This window comes from Alligator mississippiensis, chromosome 1 (genome assembly GCF_030867095.1).
Source record: "Alligator mississippiensis isolate rAllMis1 chromosome 1, rAllMis1, whole genome shotgun sequence".
Taxonomy (NCBI): Eukaryota; Metazoa; Chordata; order Crocodylia; family Alligatoridae; genus Alligator; species Alligator mississippiensis.
Genome location: NC_081824.1, coordinates 447,937,432 through 447,956,912, shown reverse-complemented (window position 1 = coordinate 447,956,912; position 19,481 = coordinate 447,937,432). Strand labels below are relative to the sequence as shown.

Here is a 19,481-nt window from a genome sequence, read left to right as displayed (position 1 = left end):
GGAAGGATAAGGTGACAGAGGTGGGAGAGTTGATGGAGCAGCAGGCAAGAAAGGTGCGGGGTGGGGCAACTGGTAGGGGGTTGAAAGGGGAGCACATGGACTTAATGTGGATGATTGTGAGGAGGGTTTTGGCAGTATGGGGGATTCAACATAGATGGGGATTGGGGAGAATGGCAAAATGCCCATGGGAGAAGTTGGGGGGAAGAATTGGTAGTGCATGTTTTTTGGGAGCATTTCTTTGCAAGGGAGGTGTGGAGGAGGCTCCAGAAATTCTTACATGTTACAGATTTGTGTCAGCAGATAACATTTGAGGCTGTGATGTCTGGACTACTTAAGGAAGGGCCAGAAGAGGGGAAGGTGTGGGTGTGGGTGGTTTATGTAAAGGTGTCACTTTGGGAAGTGCAAAACTTGTTAGTATTGAAAGGAATGAACCATGCACTGAAAGAATGCTTACAACTCGCATTGTTCAAGCTCAGATATTATATGAGATGGGATGGGGAGGAGCAAGGAGGGAGTAAGATGGAAGAGGCTTGCAGGAAAGCTGAATGGAGATATCTATTTAACTAAGGAGAGAATTGAGATGGTGGTTAAAGCGAAGCCTTCGGAGAGGTAAAGGGGATGGGGTTTGAGGTGGTATGATGGTGCCATGAGAGGTGGTGAGTGGGGTTTGTGAGAGTCAATATGTTGTGCTATAATGGATGTAATATGGAGTTATTTCATTAGATGGTTTTGCTTTTAATGTTTGCTTTTGATATGAGGGGGGGAAAGTGAGACTTTGGAGTATTTGTACATAGGATGCCTACCAATGGATGTGGGAGTATCTGAAGCCCTAAGCTGAAGATTTTGGAGCAGAGTATATTGTCCAGTGATAGTGCTGCATTGAATTTTGCTCAGTTGATAGGATTTGGAACTGTTTCGGCTTAGTCTGGAGCAAGAAATGTTGTGTTGTGTCATATCGTGTCGACTTCACAGTTGGGTTCTATCACTAAGCACATGCTTTGGGCAGCAGTTAAATAATAGACAATATATTTAGTGAAATTTCCTTGTGTGCAATTATAAGATGATGGGAAGAATCCTCTGCCTTGCAAATATGTTCTTTAGGCTGGCTATTACCAACTTCCTAGTAGTACTGGACAAAGTGTATACTTCTGGAAATGGTGATTAATAGTGTAACTATTAAATAAGTCTTTGATTTCCACATAATTAGAGCAATGCCAACCTTTCTATATGCCCTGATTGAATCAGAAGAAGTTGTAGTGGCTCGGCCTGCTGATGTGGCTGAAACTTTAAACAGGTGTAACATTTTTCTACTATGTTAGTAATGTCATTATTGATCCTGAGCCAGTAGATCACTTTGCATGTTCACTTTATACATTTCTGTATTCCTATATAACCCGCATGTATCTTCTACAGAAATTTTGTAGGCTCCTTAGTATCATCAACTTACTGCCTTTAAAAACTGTTCCTTTTATCAAAAAAAGTTCTTGTCTGAAATTCCAGTAATATGTTACATCTGTGTTGCAGTCACTTTTGTCCTCTGGCCAAGCATTAACAGTCATTTCTTTCAAGAGTCCCAAGGAATTGTTCTCTGTTTCTATTTCCTGAAGTTTCCTAGCTGCTATAGGGAGTGAGCTGACAATTAAGTATACATAAGTTTGCACTTCTGTCTCAAAGGACTTTTCAGGTTTTACACTTATAGCTCTATGAGCCCATCTGCAGTAAATATAAATTTTACTAGTATACAGGTAAAGGCAACAATATTCCTACTCATGTTTGTATGTACCCAAAGAAGAGCAGAACATGAATTGTGTAGCCATCTTGATTTCTGGCAGACCTGTATCTTGGACCTGAATTACATATGTAGCAGATGGACTACAAAGCTCTTAATAGTAGCTCATTTTAGGAGCTAATGGAATATAAAGCTATAAAAGTTATGGCAGTCAAAACCTGGACAGTACGATCCCAGAACAGCACCAGTCTTGTTCTTACACAAAATCACACTAAGGTGGCTTGATGACTTGTTCAGAAGGCAGCACACCAGCTATAGACATTAGGGCTGTGCGAAATGGCAGCACTCCATTTTGACCACTGTTTTGACAGAACAGTGTTTCGTTTTGAATTTTGTTTCAATTCGAAACAGCTGTTCCATTCTGTTCCGTCAAAACAGGGTCGAAACAGCGAAACTGTTCTGACATTTTGCCCATAGGATATAATGGGGAAGGACAATACTGCCTATAACTTTGTCATTTCTGGCTTGATTTGGATGAACAATGCAGGATTGGTAGCCCCTGCTAAGGGCATCAAGTCTGCCAAGTTTCAAGGGGATAGGTGCAGGGGATTCAGGAAAATTGCACCCCAAAATCTTGCAAGCAAAACTCATGCCAAGTGTATGTGTTAAGCGACAGTGGGGTCAAAACTGCAGGCATGCTAGAACCTGTTAAGGCCACAAAGCCTGCTAAGTTTCAAGGCGATAAGTGCAGGGGTTTGGGGGAAATTGGAACCCAAATTGTGTATCAAGCTGGTCCCTGAGTGAATTATGATTGATTACACAACAAACTAGCTAGCGAGGATAAAGAGTTAGTGAGCAAGGTTAACACCTACAAAACCGCAGACTAAGGAGAGGAAAGAATCAACACAGAGCCAGGAACTGCTTCTGCCCCAAGACAGAGACAGTCAGTTGCACAAACACCCATGTCATTAATTTTACCTGTCAGTAGCTAGGGGTGCAGGGCCCCAGAACCCCCCTACACCTATCTCCTTAACAGCTGGCAGGCTTTGTGGCCACAGCAGGGCCTAGCAGCCAGGCCTGCAGCAGTTTCCCCCCCTGCCCCATGCCCCAAGACAGACACAGTTGCACAAGCACCCATGTCACAAGTTTTGCCTGTCAGCAGCTAGAGGTGCAGGGTCCCAGAACCCAGAAACCTCTGCAAGTATCTTCTTGACAAAAATATATATGTTTTCTCATCAAAACTTGTTTCTGTGAAAAAAGCAGATTATGTGACACTGAAATATTATAGGCTGCACAGGCTGCCTTCTGAGTTTTACTGAATTGTTTGTGTTGAGAAAGACGGTCAAAAAAGTAATTTTTTTTCACAAAAATGTTTTCACTAAAATTTAAGCAAAGGCTCAGTATCTTGATTCAAAATTGAATTTCTTTTGCTTAAAAATTTCCTTCTATATTATTAGAAAAATATTCAAAAGCCTTTTGACAAACCCAAAATGTAACACTTCATTTTAGGGCAAACAAAATGTTTTGTTTTGTTTTTGCCAACTAGCCAAAAGCATTAGCTATTTGTGTAATTGTACTTAACCTTTGAAAAGACCCCTCCCTGCACTGTAATGTGCAGACTTGCTCAAATGAAAGTGTTATTTTGGTCTATGCAAAGATGTGTCCTTAGAGATACAAGAACCCTGCTTTATTAGATATTCCCTTAGTTCCCTTTCCAGACAAATTGGAATCAAACAGACACTTTTAGAATAATAATATTTAATATTTACATACATTTGTAAAGCAACTGATTGCACAATGAATACAACAGATTGTAATGTAAGTGAGCAATATTGTAACTTGTAACAAAGATTGTAGAAGTGCATTTTCTTACCCTTACTGAAAAGCAGACATGTCAGCCTGTCAGCGCAGGCACAAGCAGGGCTGGCTGTGCCATAAAGCCAGTAGTCAAGGCAGCCAAACCATCAATTACTGCTTGGGTTAAATATTTAGGGTTTCTATACAGTAGCAGAACCTTTGGACATGTCTGGCTTATGCGCTTTTTGTTTCTGAAAACATACTGTAATGTCATATATCTCTTTAGCTGTCTAACTGGGCACGTCTACATGCTTATGAATGTGTCATAATTACAGCACATTAAGTTTAGTACCTGTAATAACAGGTACTAATTTAATGAGCCATAATCGGCACTATTGCGCATTAGCGCAGACAAACACTTTTTAGGTGACATTAATGAGCCTTAGACTAAATCTAGTGAGCATTAGCACTGTTTTTGCCAGTTGTGCTAATGCACAGTAGAATAAGTCTTCTGCACATTAGCCCACTGATCCTTACCTGTTTACACACTCACACCACACTAGTTCTTATTTGGCTAAATAGAGGCCTGCAGGTTTGCCACTTAAGCACCTGAGTTTCATTTCCACTAGTAACCAAAGTGTGTATCTCAATATTCATCTGAAAATAAAAACCTGAAAAGGTGTTGTTCATTATGTTCTTTTCCTTTTTAAAAAGTTTCAATTGTTTAAACAGGGAATAAAAGTGATTTAATGTGATTTTAGTGACTAGTCATGAATTACAAGTTATGAATAATATTTTGTGAATAACTGATAAACTGCAATATGTCTGTCTAGATTCATTGACAAGTACTTATAAATAATGAAGAGAGCCATAGAAATCATGATCAGCTCAGGAACAATTTGCAAACAGAGAAGAAAAGGAAATCTTTATAGTGAGAACTGCAGAAAATTTGAGGTCATATTGTTTATTTTCAGAAAAATGAAGTTTTACCTTGTCAGTTCACAAATTCATGTCATACTCAGCTACGTTCAACCATAAGGAAATAAAACTGAAATAGTCAAAGCAGTTTATTCAACTTTTTGAAACCACTTTTTGCCTTGAAACTTACTTAAATTCATTTTTTTTAAATGGACTAGAAAATCCCAGGAGCAAAATGAAATACTGTATTTACTGGAATATAGGAAAATGCTGAATAAAGATGACCCCCATGTAGACGTTGACCGGCTGGCTGGGGCACAAGGGTGCTTCAGTGCTGGGGCTACCTATATTAGAATCTAATCTTGGAAAGTTGTAACTAATTTGGAAACTTTCTACATATAGAAGCTTATTATTTTTCAAATTAGTTATAACTTTCCAAGATTAGATTCTAATATAGATAGTCCCAGCACTGAAGCACCCTTGTGCCCCAGCCAGCTGGTCAGCAGCTACATGTGCGCTGCTGTGCATGAAAGGACTCCGGACTAAAGTACTACTTGTAAATACCCTGCTGCAGAGTTTATTAGTTTTCTGTGCCCTAACAGGGCCATATGTGTAGACTCTGACGTGTTAATTAGGCAACTGCGCAGTAAACATCTCATGTTGATGTGCCCAGCGTGACCTTACAGGGGGTGCATCTACACAAGATGTTTACTGTGGAGTAGATTAGGTTTGCAGTAAATGTCTTGTGTCTATGCATGCAGGGCTATTAGGCTGGAGTAAACTAATAAACTCCACAGCAGATTTTTATACTCTGCAGCAGTGCACATGTAGATGCTGGAGGGACTAACTACGGCACAAGGTTTCAGTGTAAGGGCTGCCTGCCACCTAGCCCCACACTAGAGTACACTCCTGCCCCAGCCAGCCCCTCCGCAGCACATTGAACCAGGTTGGAGCAGCCCTGGGCTGGCAGGTGACCCCCGTGGTCCCGTAACAGCTGGGGCTGCTCCAACGCAGCTCAATGTACTACAGTCTTGGGTGCACATTCAAACAGTGCACCCAGGAGCAATAAATTCTGGGACAATAAGTGCCAGAGTTTATTGCTCTGCCCTAATTGCCCAGGTAGATGCACACAGGATAGGGTAATTGCTGGTTTCCTAGGGAGGGTGGAGTATATATATAGCACCAGTTGGAAGGCTGGTATGGGATAGCCAGAAGATTGGTGTTAATGACAGTAGTAGGATCTTGGATAGTTGAGAAAGAGTAGTAGTAATGTGAGGTAACGGAGGAAGTGAAACTAGAAGGTGGAACAAGTGGAAGGCAGAGCAGCAGGGTAGTGGCAGAGAAGAGTAGAATCAGCAGGCCCTGGACAAGGAACAGAGGAGTCAGCAGAAAAGCAGCCAGACAGTGCAGAGGATAGAAGATAAGAGCATGCCCAGTAGTAAAGGTAAGATGAGTGAGAACTAGGGCAGGAAGAAAAGAAATAAATGGTAAAGTTGGTCCAAGCAGGTTCCACGTAGACAAGTGCTGTGGCACTTGGTGACACTGCTACTTCAGCTGCTGACTGTGAGGTACCGCTGAAGTGGAACATAAGAAACAAAGGCCTAATTTCTCAGGTACCCTAAAGCCCTGCAGTCAAAAACGGTTTGTCTTTTAGTATGTACTCCAGGCCCTCCTGAAAAGACATTATATCATATTGCTGGTACCAAAAACTGAGGATGAGCATTCAGAGAAGACAACAGATAATTTGTAATCTCAAAGATCTAGAAAATCCAGCCCCTCCCATCCTGATCTCTTTATACAAAGTGCTTGCGTTTCTGAAACTCCTGACGGTTCTGGGTCCCTCCCCCCATATACAGTATGACACACTGTCCTGATTTTACATGAATCCCTGCAGATCAAACAGCAAAATTCAATATCTTCCTTGTTTCGGGGGTTTTGTTTGTGAAGGGTGCTTGTGCCCAAAAGCTTGTAAAGAACAATTTTTGCAACTATTTCTGTTGGTTTAATAAAAGATATCACATTTACCCAAATAACTTTCCCTGCAGATCAGGTGCTTGTCACTGGCATTCTTTGCGGGTCTTTCACATTCCAGCAATATCTATCTGAAAGGGAATAGATTAAAGATTGTAAAATTAATTAAGTTCCAGAGGGATATCTGGCTCATTGCAGAAATTTTAATATAGTAAACATCAAAAACCACAACAAAACAAACAGTAACAAATAAACACCAACCTCTGTTGGGAGGGAAATCAAAATAGAGAGTGACTTTTTTGATACAAGGGCAGAATTGAAAACCGAGAAGAGATTTTATGTCCATCCACAAGTAATATGGTCCCGAGGGCCAGGCCTTCAGAGAGGGACTTTAATGCCTACATTTTCAAAAAATGACTGGTGGTAATGGATGGCTCAGCCATTTGCTGCCTAGCTTAAGACACCTTAAAAGGGCTCAGAGAGTAGAGAGGACTTGTTTTTTTCTGAGAATCAGGTCTCTTTTGCTCTTTCAAATTCGGCCACTGAAAACCAAAGCTCCCCAAATCACTCATCCCTTAAACATTTAATCCTAAATAAGTATGCCACCAGACTACTTATCTTCTTTCCATAGGAGAATTCATACTTTTTTTTTTTAAATGAGAATTATTTTTATTACTTTGGATTGTCCATTTGCTTCAAATTGCATCTTATTTTTTTACATTTTCGGTACAGTACAGATTGTCAGAACCTTTTAATGGGGCTCTCTCAAAAGAGCTTTTTGAATAGGAGCTTATATCAAATACCAACCTTTCTTCTCTTCATGCATGTGCCACAAATGAACCCAATAAATCCATTGATGACTTGAATAAGACAAAGGACAGCTTCAACTGTACCGATCCCCAGCAGAAGAGAAAATAAGACAATATTCCAAATGACAATGTTTTCAGGTTTTTTGCAAATGCTCCATGTTGTCTGATTAAACAAATAGTTGTATCTGCAAGTAGAAAACATAGTTGAAATCTTATTACAAAGTGTGATATAAAAACATCACTTCTTAGGGCCCCTTTCATTGAAGGGTAACCTACTGTGGGTAAGCTTTCATTTGTCGTAGGGTAAAAGCATGTACGCAGGCAGCTAGCTCAGCACTGTTGATGTCCTGCAAATCCTTGTCCTCTTTTACCTTTGTATCACTTATTTGGGTGCCTACAATCATAGACTGTTAGGCTGGACTTAATTTCCTCCAAATTTATGTCTTATGAAGTTGTTAACAAAAGTGTAAAGTGAGTATGAGACTCATCCATAATGACATGGTGGGTGCATCTACGCATGCCATTAGCACGGGGCAATAAACTCCAGTGCATATTGTCCTGGAGTTTATTGCTCCTGGAGTCTGAATGTGTGCCTGGGACAGCAGCACATTGAGCTGGGTTGGAACAGCCCTAGCTGGCAGAGGGTCCCAGGGCTCAGCCTGCCAGCCTGGGGTTGTTCCCCGGTGACTCAGTGTGCTGCAGAGGGGCTGGCTGGGGCACGAGGGTGCTCCAGTGCAGGGCTAGCCAGAAGGTAGCCCCCTCAGTGAAGCAGCCTCGTGCCCCAGTCAGCCCAGTCAGCATCTACAGCATCACAGTGTCTTTCTGTGGAGTGAAAAAACTCTGCAATAGGATAGTACTTGTATTTATAAGTACTAACCTACTGCAGAGTTAGTTTGCTCTGTCCTAATAGCATTGCACGTGTAGACGCTGACATGTTTACTGGGCACATCTACCCATTAATTCATTAATGTGCCAGAATTATAGCATATTTAGTACCTGTAATAACATGGACTAACTTAATACTCCATAATTGGTGGTACTGTGAATTACCACAGATGACCGGTTTTTAAGTAACGTTTAATGCCCACTGGACTAATCTACTGCACATTAGCGCATTAGCACTTTTTTGTGTCACATGTCATGCCATGTGATGTTACTGTGCAGTAATAATGAGCTGCTGTGCAGTCTTGTGTAGACAAGGCCAGTGTGGGTTTTGTGTCATGACCAGGGATCCTGGTTTTTTCTGATTAAAAAAATCCCCAATTTTTGTATTAAAAAAGTAACCCAAAATCTATATTTTTCCATGAGCAAAATGTAACACCACTAATATACAGATATATCTATATATATATAGTGATGTTTCATTTTAATTATGGGAAAATTTTGAATTGCTTTTTTAAGTAAAAAAACTTGGGATTATTTTGTTATCAGAGAAAACCAGGATCCCTGGTCATGACAGAGGAACATGAGGATGCTTCGCTGCAAGCGAAGTGACATGCACAAGGAGTACCCAGATAAGTGACAGGGGCCAGGGCAGGCTTAGGAACAAAGGTGTGGCATGTGCACCTATAGGAGGCCTCAAATGCTGCTACACAAATGCTTGAGGCATGGGGAATAAGCAGGAGGAACTCGCCCTCCTGCTAGCTAGCAAAAACCCAGACCTAGTGGGACTCACAGAAACCTGGTGGGATTCTACCCATGACTGGGCAGTGGACATCGAGGGCTACAGGTTGTACAGGTGGGACAGAGCAGGGAAAAAAGGGCGGGGTGTAGCACTCTTCGTCAAAGAGCAATATATATCCTCAATGATCAGGATGGATTCAGAAGAGGGGCTAACTGAGGCACTCTGGGTTAGAATGCAAGGGGGTCCTGGGGAAAGGGACTTGATAGTGGACGTCTACTACAGCCTGCCTCACCAGGGGGATGAGCTGGACCTGGAATTCTCAGGTCAGCTCATGGAGGCTGTAAAGGCAAGGGATGTGGTTGTCATGGGTGACCTAAACTATGCAGACATTTGCTGGGAGGAGCAGTCAGCCAGGTCTGACTGCTCACATAGGTTCCTAGCCAGGATACAGGACCTCCACCTAATCCAGGAGGTGCATAGTTCCACCAGGGGAAATTTCTTGCTGGACTTGGTCCTTGCCACAGGCGATGAACTGGTGAGGGGTCTGTGGGTACTCGACCACCTGGGCAACAGTGATCATTGCCTGCTGGAATTTACTATCCAGCACAGGGTGATGAAAGCAAGCAGTAAGGGAAAAGTCCTTGACTTCAGGAGGGCCGACTTCAATGAGCTAAGAGGATTAGTAGGATAAGCATTGGGGTTCCAGAGCTTCAATGAGATGGGAGTCCAAGACGAATGGTTGTTCCTCAAGGAGACAATCCTCCAAGCTCAAAGTGAGTCAGTCCCAATGAGCACCAAGCAGGGCAGGAGTGCTAAAAAGTCCCCATAACTTGGCAAAAGCATCCAGAAATGCCTGAGGGCAAAAAAGAAGGCGTACAAACAGTGGAAGCAAGGGGACATCACCAAGGAGGATTACACCTCCGTTGTGCATGACTGCAGGGAGGCTGTTAGGAAGGCCAAGGCAGAGCTAGGACTAGTGACCAGAATTAGGGATAACAAAAAGTCCTTTTTCAAATACATAGGGAGTAAGAAGGCAACAGGGAACATGGGGCCCCTACAGAACAGGCTTGGCAATCTGGTGATTGCAACTAATGAAAAAGCTGACCTCTTTAATGAATTCTTTGCCTCCATATTCCTGAACAGGGATTAGGACATTACCCCCACTAGGATTAGAAGGCGGATCCAGGGGAGGCACCGCCACGCATAGGGTCAGGGATGACTTAGTTAGCGAATTGTTGAAGGGGCAGGACATATTTAAATCAGTAGGTCCAGATGCTTTTCATGCAAGGGTACTGAGGGATTTCGTGGGGGTCATAGTGGGGCCCCTGGCACGGCTTTATGAGTGCTTGTGGGGCTCTGGCCAGGTACCAGAAGATTGGAAAAGGGCCAATGTGGTCCCCATTTACAAGAAGGGGAGAAAGGAGGACCCAGGTAACTATAAGTTAGTTAGGCTTACCTCAGTCCTTGGGAAGACCTTTGAGAAAATTATCAAAGAGCACATCTGCAAGGGCACAGCAGGGGAGGTAATGTTCAGGGGCAACCAACACGGGTTCACTGAGGGCAGATCCTGCCTGACTAACCTGGTTTCCTTTTATGATCAGGACACAAAGTCCCTGGATGAGGGCGTGGAGGTGGATGTTGTCTCCCTGGACTTTAAGAAGGCCTTTGACACTGTTTTCCACCATATTCTTTAAAAAAAAACTAGTTGACTGTGGCATTGATGCCTACACAGTCAGATGGGTGGCAAATTGGCTAGATGTTTGCACCGAGAGAGTGGTGGTGGATGGGTCATTTTCGACCTGGAGGGATGTGGGCAGTGGAGTCCCCCAGGGCTCTGTCCTGGGGCCTGTACTGTTCAACATCTTTATTAGCAATCTGGATGTTGGGGTGGAAAGCACGCTGTCCAAATTCACTGACTATGCCAAGATGTGGGGTGAGGTGGGCATGCTGGAGGGGAGGGACAGAATTCAGCTAGATCTAAACAGGTTACAGAGGTGAGCGGATGAGAATAGATTGGAATTCAATGCAGACAAGTGCAAGGTGCTGCATCTAGGGAGAAGGAACCAGCAACACACCTATAGACTGGGGAACACCCTTATTGTCAACACAGTGGCAGAAAGGGATCTTGGAGTCATTGTTGACTCCAGGATGAACATGAGCCACCAATGCGAGGAAGCAGTCAGTAAGGCTAACCACACCTTGTCATGCATCTACAGATGCATCACAAGCAGGCCCAGGGAGGTGATCCTTCCCCTCTATGTGGCATTGGTCATGCCACAGTTGGAGTGTTGCATCTGGTTCTGGGTGCTACACTTCAGGAGGGATGTGGACAACATGGAGACAGTCCAGAGGAGGGCCACTTGGATGGTCAAGGGGCAGTGGGTCAGGCCCTATGAAGAGAGGCTGAAGGGCCTGAATCTATTCAGCCTCCAGAAGAGAAGGCTGAGAGGGGATCTGGTGGCCATTTACAAACTCATCAGGGGGGATCAATGAGAATTGGGCAAGGCTCTGTTTCCCCTGGCACCACCCGGGGTTACTAGGAATAATGGCCACAAATTGTTAGAGAGAAGGTTCAGGCTAGACATCAGGAGACATTACTTTACGGTTAGGGCTGCTAGGCTCTGGAATAGACTCCCAAGGGAGGTGGTGCTCTCTCCTACCTTGGGGGTCTTCAAGAGGAGGCTTGACAGATATTTGGCTGGGGAGTTATGACCCCCACTTGTTCCTGCCCAGGGCAGGGGGTCAGACCTGATGATCTGTTTAGGTCCCTTCCCACCCTAAGCACTATGAAACTATGATAGTTTTAATGGTGAATAGAAATGTTCACAAAACTTCATAGATTTCTCCACCATCTCTAGTTCTGTTGCCATATGCCACCTAGTTCTTCACAATTCTTCAGTTCACTGACATTTTGCCAGCTGTTGTCAGTGTTGACTAGGTAAAAGTCCCAGGAGGAGACTTTTGCTTTGGTTTTTTGGAGACCTCTCTATAGTCCTTTTGACTGTCATCATACACTCATCACACATAGTTGCTCAGTAGTTCAACAGAACTCATTAGCGTAACCCATCAATTCTAAAGCAAGACATTTCCTAGAAGACAAGCCTTGGAGCAAGTAGGCAGTGGCCATGGGCTGCTAATTTAAGCATATGGTCTCAAACTTAGAGCAGAACATCCACCCACTTTGTAAAAATCTACATTTTCCTTAAGGAAGAGGCAGAATTTACCTTCCAAGTTGGAAAGGCCCCTTAAATCATACTCACTTGAGTGTGTTGTTCCTGAAAGGGTAAATATATTCTCCATCACCAGTGTCACAGAGAGGCCCATCAATCAATCCCATGGAGGAGATAGTCACACAGTAGGCCCCTCCAGCAACACCCAATACAGCCAGAAACACAGAGAGCAGCATCTGAAAGGAAGATGACCTTCAGCTTCCTATGTGTGGATAAACAGGGTGTTTTGGACACCCTAAAGTATGAATAGATTGGTCATGAAGGGTTGAATGCACCTGATCTTATCTGATCTTGGAGCTAGGTAGTGTTCTGCCTGGCTAATACCTAAGATTCCATGTTGGTATCTGTTGTTATAAACCAAGGAGGCCTAGCTGAACACTCAGTGGGCATGTCTACACATGCATTTTAATGTGCAGTAGCCTATTTAACTGTGCATTAAATCATCATGTAAAAAACCACGTGGTTATGCTAACGCAAGATAAAATAAGCTACTGTGCATTAAGCATCACTTTAAAACAGTGTGCACTCTTTACTGTACATTAAGGCAGCCTACTGCACATTTATTTAGTACCTCACATTGGTGGTACTAAATTTAATGCACATTAGGAAAAACACCTTAATGCACATGTAAACATGCCCAATACAGGCTAAACTATAGGAACCAAATGAGTCACAACACTTTGACTGCAGTTTTGCTGATGGGAAGGACTGTAAGGAAAGAAAGACTGGGTGTATCTATGCATCCATTAGTGTGCCGTTATTACTGCACATTAAGTTTAGTACCTGTAATAAGGTACTAACTCAATGGGCATATCTACATGTTCATTAATGTGCCATGATTATGGTGCATTAAGTTTAGTACCTGTAATTACATGTATTAACTTAATGTACCATAATCAGCACTTCTGTGCATTAGCACAGATGAACATTTTTTGTGTGATGTTATTGTGCATTAGGCTAAATCTACTGTGCATAAGCACAAGCTTTGCCCACCGTGCTAATGAAAAGTAGAATTAGTCTACTGCACTTGAAGCATCTTGTGTAAACATGCCCAATGTGCAGTAACCAGCATTACTGTGCAGCAGCGCCAACACATGGTTTTTTTGTAATGCTAATGTGCAGTAGACTAATTCTACTGCGCATTAGCGCATTAACATGGCTTTTGCCATGATGCACTAATGTACAATAGAATTAGTCTACTGCCCATTTAGCATCTCATGTAGACATGCCCACTGTAAATAGTAAAGGAATGTCTTTACATCTTTAATCCTATGAGCGGTAATTAGCTAGGAGAGATATTGGGTCTGAATCACTTCTGTGGGAATATGAAGCTTTTGAAACTTTCTAAAGCTGGTGAAACTACCCCGTAGAGCCGTGAGGGGGCTGATCCTTGTTGCTGGCAGCAGGTGTATGTGTGCCTCTGGGTGGACAGTAGGGGAGGAGCTGGGGTTGCACTGCCCTGGGCCCTTCCCTGTCCTGCACCCCAAGGGGTGTGTGCAGTTGCCACCATCATGGAGCCATTGCCAGGGATCTGGAGCCTGGTGCAGCTGTTTGCAGCCTGCCCATTGCCTGCTGCAGCTGCCCAGAGCCTGGGCTGGCTGTGACATGCTGAGCAAAATGGCTTCATATGCCATGCTCTGGCACACATCCTGCAGATTGCCAACCCCTGATCCAAGTGTCCTGGCATCATACACGAATTACTATAGCTATGTTTAATTTCAACATCAGCATTTTCTTATTTCTATGTGCTCATGGAGAGCAGAGTTTGACAATAAGGAAAAGAGATAGGGGCCCCAAAGAAAAAAACTGCAGGGGGTGGGGAGCAGTGTGTAAGGCAGTTATCTGTCCCCATGGATTTATTTTCCCTGCTGTAGCTGTGGAAGGGGGACAAATTCAAGGCAAACCTCCAATAATTAGATTCTATATCTGAAAAATTATAACAAATTTATAAATTTTCCATATATAGAAGCTATTTAATAGGCAGGGCAATACAGTGTAATTTAGGGCTTTTCTCACTTATATCTTTGTGGTGAGCATGTTTCTGGAGGTTAACACCAACTGCTGAAAGACATCAAAGCTCTCCTTGGCAATTAGTTTCCAAAATCTTCATACCCTCTTCCATAATGAAAGATTGAGGAGAAACTTAATGAAGTTAAAAGCAAGAATTTTAAATGAAGTAAAGAAATAATTAGTTGATGCAACATATAATTAGGCTGTGGAAATCACTGCAAATTGAAAAGAGGAACATAAATAAAAACATGAGACATACATATGCATATCTTACATCATTATCATTTGCTATTTGTTATTGCAGGAGCACTCAGTGCCCCAGCAAGGATCAAGGCTCATTGGACGTGTCTACACGTGTATTTATGTGCGCCTAAATTTGTGTGTGCAACTACACATGGATGCACTAATGTACATTAAGGCACGTTAAATTTAGATGTGAATAGCTAAGTCATATTACCACATGTGCAGATGCGCTAATACATATTAATGCAATGTCTGTCCATTGACGCACATCGCATTAATGCGCATAAGCACATTTACACATTCGCTAATGTGACTTAGCTATTCGCACATAAATTTGATACCTGCTTTATGCAGGTATCAAATTTAGGCTCAAATAGCCTAAAATTGACATTTTTAAGGTGCATTAAGAGCATGCATGTGTAGACTTGTGCCCTTAATGCTCCTTAAATTGGGCTAATGTGCATTCAATGCACATGTGTAGACATGCCCGTTGAGTAGGCACTGTACAAGCACATCCTTAACCTGAAGGGCTTTGGTGTGTCTATATAATGTGATTTTTAAACTAGTCATCTTTAACCCTATCAATTGATTAGACTTTTAGTCTTTTTTTTTCCATTTGTGAATCGTTTGGGAACTTTTTGTCAAAGAGCCTAGCAACCTTTGCGTCTTCCTTGACACCATCCCACTCTGAATAGGAGGACTTCCCTGTAAAAATGATCTGCTTTCATATCTCATGTGTTCTGATGTCTATAAATCACTCCACTGTGCCTAAGCAGTTGGGGCTTACATGCCTCACTGCTTGCTGGTGATTCTCTCAGTCAGCCTAATCCTTTTAGATGTATCCAGTCTTTACTTAAAGACAATTGCCCACCTTCCTGCATCAGCTGTTCCAAAGGTTACTCCCTCTCAATGTAAATGTGGCTTTATTCCTAACTTGAACTTGCATGGCTGCAGCTTCTAGCCACTGGATTTCCCTACATCTCTCTCTGTAAAGAGCTGCCTTCTACCAGACTTTTCTTTCACATACAAGTATTCATATTCTGCTCACTAGCTGTTGTTGTAGTTATCTGTTTCTGTTGTCTTTTACACTTTATGTGCATTGACAGCATTCAGCAGAATAGAGGTCTGAACTTGAACTGAGGTGTTTGACACTACTGCAATACAGTAAAGATTAAGTGTACATCCATCATCTGTCAGAGTAGCAGGATAGTGAAGACAGGACCCTTGGGAGCCAAACCCAGACCCAGGGCTGGTTTGGATGCAGAGGTAGGGCAGCACATGTTAGGGCAGTGTGCAGTCAAGCATGCCAGCCAGATGCATACTATTGAAGAGGATCAAGGAAGTCAGGAGTGGGAGCAGGGTTTGAATTACGGGGGAGCTTGCGGGGGCTGAGCCCCCCCATAAGAGATAAGAGCCCCCCTGTAAGATTTGAATCATAAGCTGGGGGGTCTCTGATTTTATTAGGGCATTGTGATGGACAGCCCAATTTTTTTTGCACACCCAGATGGCATGTCTACAGAGGAAGTAAGGAACTGGGAGGAAGTCTGAGAGTCTGTCTGGTGGTGATGGACTGCAAAACCATCCAACAACTGCTCATACTGTAGCGGTAGCTGTGAAGTCCAGAGTGTTGTAAAATCACCATCACTGCAGCCTATTGGATACAGCACTGCCCTGGGCCTCAGGAGATTCAGGTTCTGTTCTGCTCTCCTGACTGTGAGCAAGCCCCCTCATCTCTCTGTGTCCTGGTTTCATGTACAAAATGTTCAGTCATTGAGGTAGTGCTACCTGGGAACTGGGTATTATCCTTAACTAGTTAATTATAGTGAAGCGCTTGGTATAGGTAAGAGGGTATTATGATTAATATTAAACATTAACTGGAACATAAAGATGGAACATTATAGCACAGTATCACTAATTAGAGGCTTCTGCTGCCAAGGAGCTGGCATGGAAAAACATTTCTATGTCAATATATCCTTGCTAATGACAACTGCTGTGGATCAGAAACAATGAACTCTGAGCAGGGCATGGAAATTAATTGGGATACAATATGTTTGCTGGGTAACCTTTTTAATCAACAGGGACAGATTCTCTGTAGCCAGGGTGCGGGTGGGACAGAGCACAAAGGAGTCTTTCCCCATCTTGTGTGTATAATTCTCTAGGGAGTGTGTGATACAGGTCCCCCTCTGTCTCTGATGTAGCCCCCGACAGAGGGGCTACATCAGTGGTGGCCAGACTTTTTCAGCTGGTATGCTACAAGTTAAGCCCCACTGCCACCCCTACCCAGAGTGCTGCTCTGATCTCCACCCCACCCAGAATTGGTGCCTTCTCAGAATTTGCACCACCAGAGTAAAGGCTTTGGTTCCTAAAGGCTTTGGTTCCTTTCTTCCCATATAGAGCTGCTGTGGTTGCTGAGCCAGGGGTGGGTTGACCTGGTTCTTGGCAGTGACATCTGATCTCCTCTCTGCAGTGACATCCTGTCCCCCAATCTGTCTCTCAATCAGCCCTCGCCCCCCACCAACCCTGCCCTGCTCCACATAGCAGGACGCTTGAGCCCCTTTGCCTTCTTTCTTGTGCCTAGGGCTCCTGTGCCACACATAACAGCTGCCCATGCCACTTATGGCATATACCATTGGTTGGCCACCCCTGGTCTATGGCCTTTGTCTTTAGGTTTTGTTTTTTAGCTCAAGCTGGAGAAGCAGGGGCTTCCATCTCTAGGGATAGGAACCTGGTTCAATCTCTGCTGTGTTGGCAAAGATGGCAGCTGTCATATCTGCCGTTTTAAAGTCAGAGATTATTCTAATCCCTTCATTTGAGAGACAGCAAAGATTTACTAAAGCAAAGTAAAATGCCTTCATTTAACTTTAGGTAGGTGCTATGTATCTATCATGTATCTACATACTTGCTTGCTAAATGATACTTGTAAACTCAGTCCAGTGATGCTTCATGTCAACCCTATTTCTGCATTTCAGTGCTTGTGTGCATTGTTGTATCTTTCCATTTGTTCAGTCCCCATGGAAAAGCCAGTTTTCAATTATCATTTTTACTGTCTTTTCAATACAAAAATTGCTGCTTACCCCACATCTGTTAGCACAACATCCTCCAGCTGCCCCCAGCATCATGAACGCGGGCAAAATAACCTGCAAGAAAAGCACATATTGAATTACTGTGTGAGATTTCCTTGCACTTCTCAGTGGTTTGAAGATTAGGTGGAGTGAGGTCCAAAGGTTGATGCTGCTTTAATTTAAACCTTCTTCTCACTCTTCACTGTGGGTGTATCTACATGTGTGCTTTACTGCTGAGTTTAATAACTAGCTCCACAGTAAAGTGTCACCATCTGCACGGGCACCCTTATTAGGGTGCAGTAAATTAATTAACTCTACTGTAGGATAGTACTATCCAGGACAAATACTACCCTATGTAGGAGTTATTTAGTGTGCCAAAATGCACGTGTAAATGGTGACTGTGGCTGGCTGGGGCATGAGGGTACTATAGTGCAGGGACCGGCTGATGGCTAACTCCACACTGTAGCACCCTCATGCCTCACGCTGCCCCTCTGCATCACATTGAGCCAGGGCGGAGCAGCCCCAGGCTGGCAGGCAGACCCCCTGGGCTGCCTGTCAGCTGGGGCTACTTCACCCTGGGTCAACATGATGCAGTCCCAGGCACATGTGTAAACGCTGTACCCAGGAGCAATAAACTCCACCACAAACTGCCCCAGAGTTTATTGCTACATGTTAACTGCACATGTAGATGCACTCAGCAGGCACGTCTACACAAGGCAATGCGCAGAAGACTAATTCTACTGTGCATTAGTGCAATAGACAAAGCCCTTACTAATCCACTAATGTGGAGTAGATTTAGTCTAATGTGCAGTAGCATCACAAAAACCCCTTCATCTGCACTAATGCACAGTAGTGCCAATTATGGCACATTAAGTTGGTACCTATGTTAACTTACTAAACTTAATGTGCAGTAATTACAGCACATTAATGAACATGTAGACATGCTCAATGTGAATTACACTGACTTTCACACACTGGAACACTAACTTAAGGTAGGTCTGAACAATTTCTGCTGGAGCTGGTTGGGAAATTTCTGACAATTCTTTTTAGTGGAAAATATTGATTGAGTTAATAGGCAGACAAGGTTATTTAGGTAAATCTAATATCTTTTATTTGACCAACTAAAATAGTTGGAAAAATTCTTCTTTGCAAGCTTTTGGGTACAAATACCCTTTGTCAGTCTATGGTTCCCCTGCGTGAGCCTTCCTGCTAGCACTTTCACCTGGACAGCAAGTTTACCAGGCCTCCCACCATGTAGCCCTACCCCAGATACCCCAGCCACTACAGCAGCAGCAGCTGGGCAGAAGCCAGGAGGACTTCATGTTAACCCCTAATGGGTTGGATGTGGCCTATGGGTCACCAGGTGGATAGCCTCGGTATAAGTTTTTGTCCTTTGACAATATCTTACCCATGTTTGAATTTATTGCTCCAGAGTTTATTGCTCCCGGGCACCATGTGTTCACGTGCATCCAGGATTGCAGCATATTGAGCTGGGTCAGAACAGGCCTGGCTGGCAGGGGACCCCGGGGGCCAGCCTTCCAGCCAGGGCTCCTCCCCCTGGCTCAGTGTGCTGCAGAGGGGCTGCTTGGGCATAAAGGTGCTTCAGTGTGGGGCTAGCTGGCAGGCAGCCCCTACACCGAAGCACCATCATGCCCCAGCCAGCTGGGGCAGTGTCTACCCATATGCTGCTGGGGAGTAAAAAACTCAGCAACAGGATAGTGCTTGTGGGTGAATCCAGATGAACGCAGTCATGTGGCATGTGATGCCGCCAACACATTTGCAGCATCACATACCGCACAGTCTGGTGTCCTCCGCACTGCCAGGGCACACTGCCCAAGTGTGTGCTGCTCTGGTTTTTTTTCTGCAGGGATTTTTTATCTCTGGATATTCAGGGGTCAAAAAAAAATGTGGAAAAAACCTGCAAAGCAGTGCATGCTCAGGCATCATGCACTGCTGAAAAGTGGAGCCAGGCTGCCCAGAGCTATGCTGTGGCTGCCAGCCAGGCTTTGCTCGGCAGTATTGCCATGGCTGCAGCCCCAGGAGACCCTAGAATCCCAGGTAAGGCTGCTGGGACCAGCACAGTGCTGG

The 19,481-nt window shown here is 43.8% G+C and overlaps 1 protein-coding gene across 2 annotated transcripts in view; it reads right to left on the bottom strand.

Annotated features, from left to right (window-relative positions):
* Positions 1–4,866: 4,866 nt before the first annotated feature.
* LOC102568158 (transmembrane 4 L6 family member 1) overlaps positions 4,867–19,481 on the bottom strand; it is a 37,935-nt gene continuing 23,320 nt past the window's right edge. For both annotated transcript variants that reach the window (XM_019483623.2, XM_019483622.2), the window contains exons 3-6: positions 17,406–17,468; positions 12,109–12,254; positions 7,223–7,409; positions 4,867–6,546 (exon numbers count right to left, since the gene is read on the bottom strand). In XM_019483623.2, the coding sequence (XP_019339168.1) occupies positions 6,526–6,546; positions 7,223–7,409; positions 12,109–12,254; positions 17,406–17,468 (417 nt within the window). In that variant the 3' untranslated portion in view covers positions 4,867–6,525. The remainder of the gene's footprint in view (positions 6,547–7,222; positions 7,410–12,108; positions 12,255–17,405; positions 17,469–19,481) is intronic.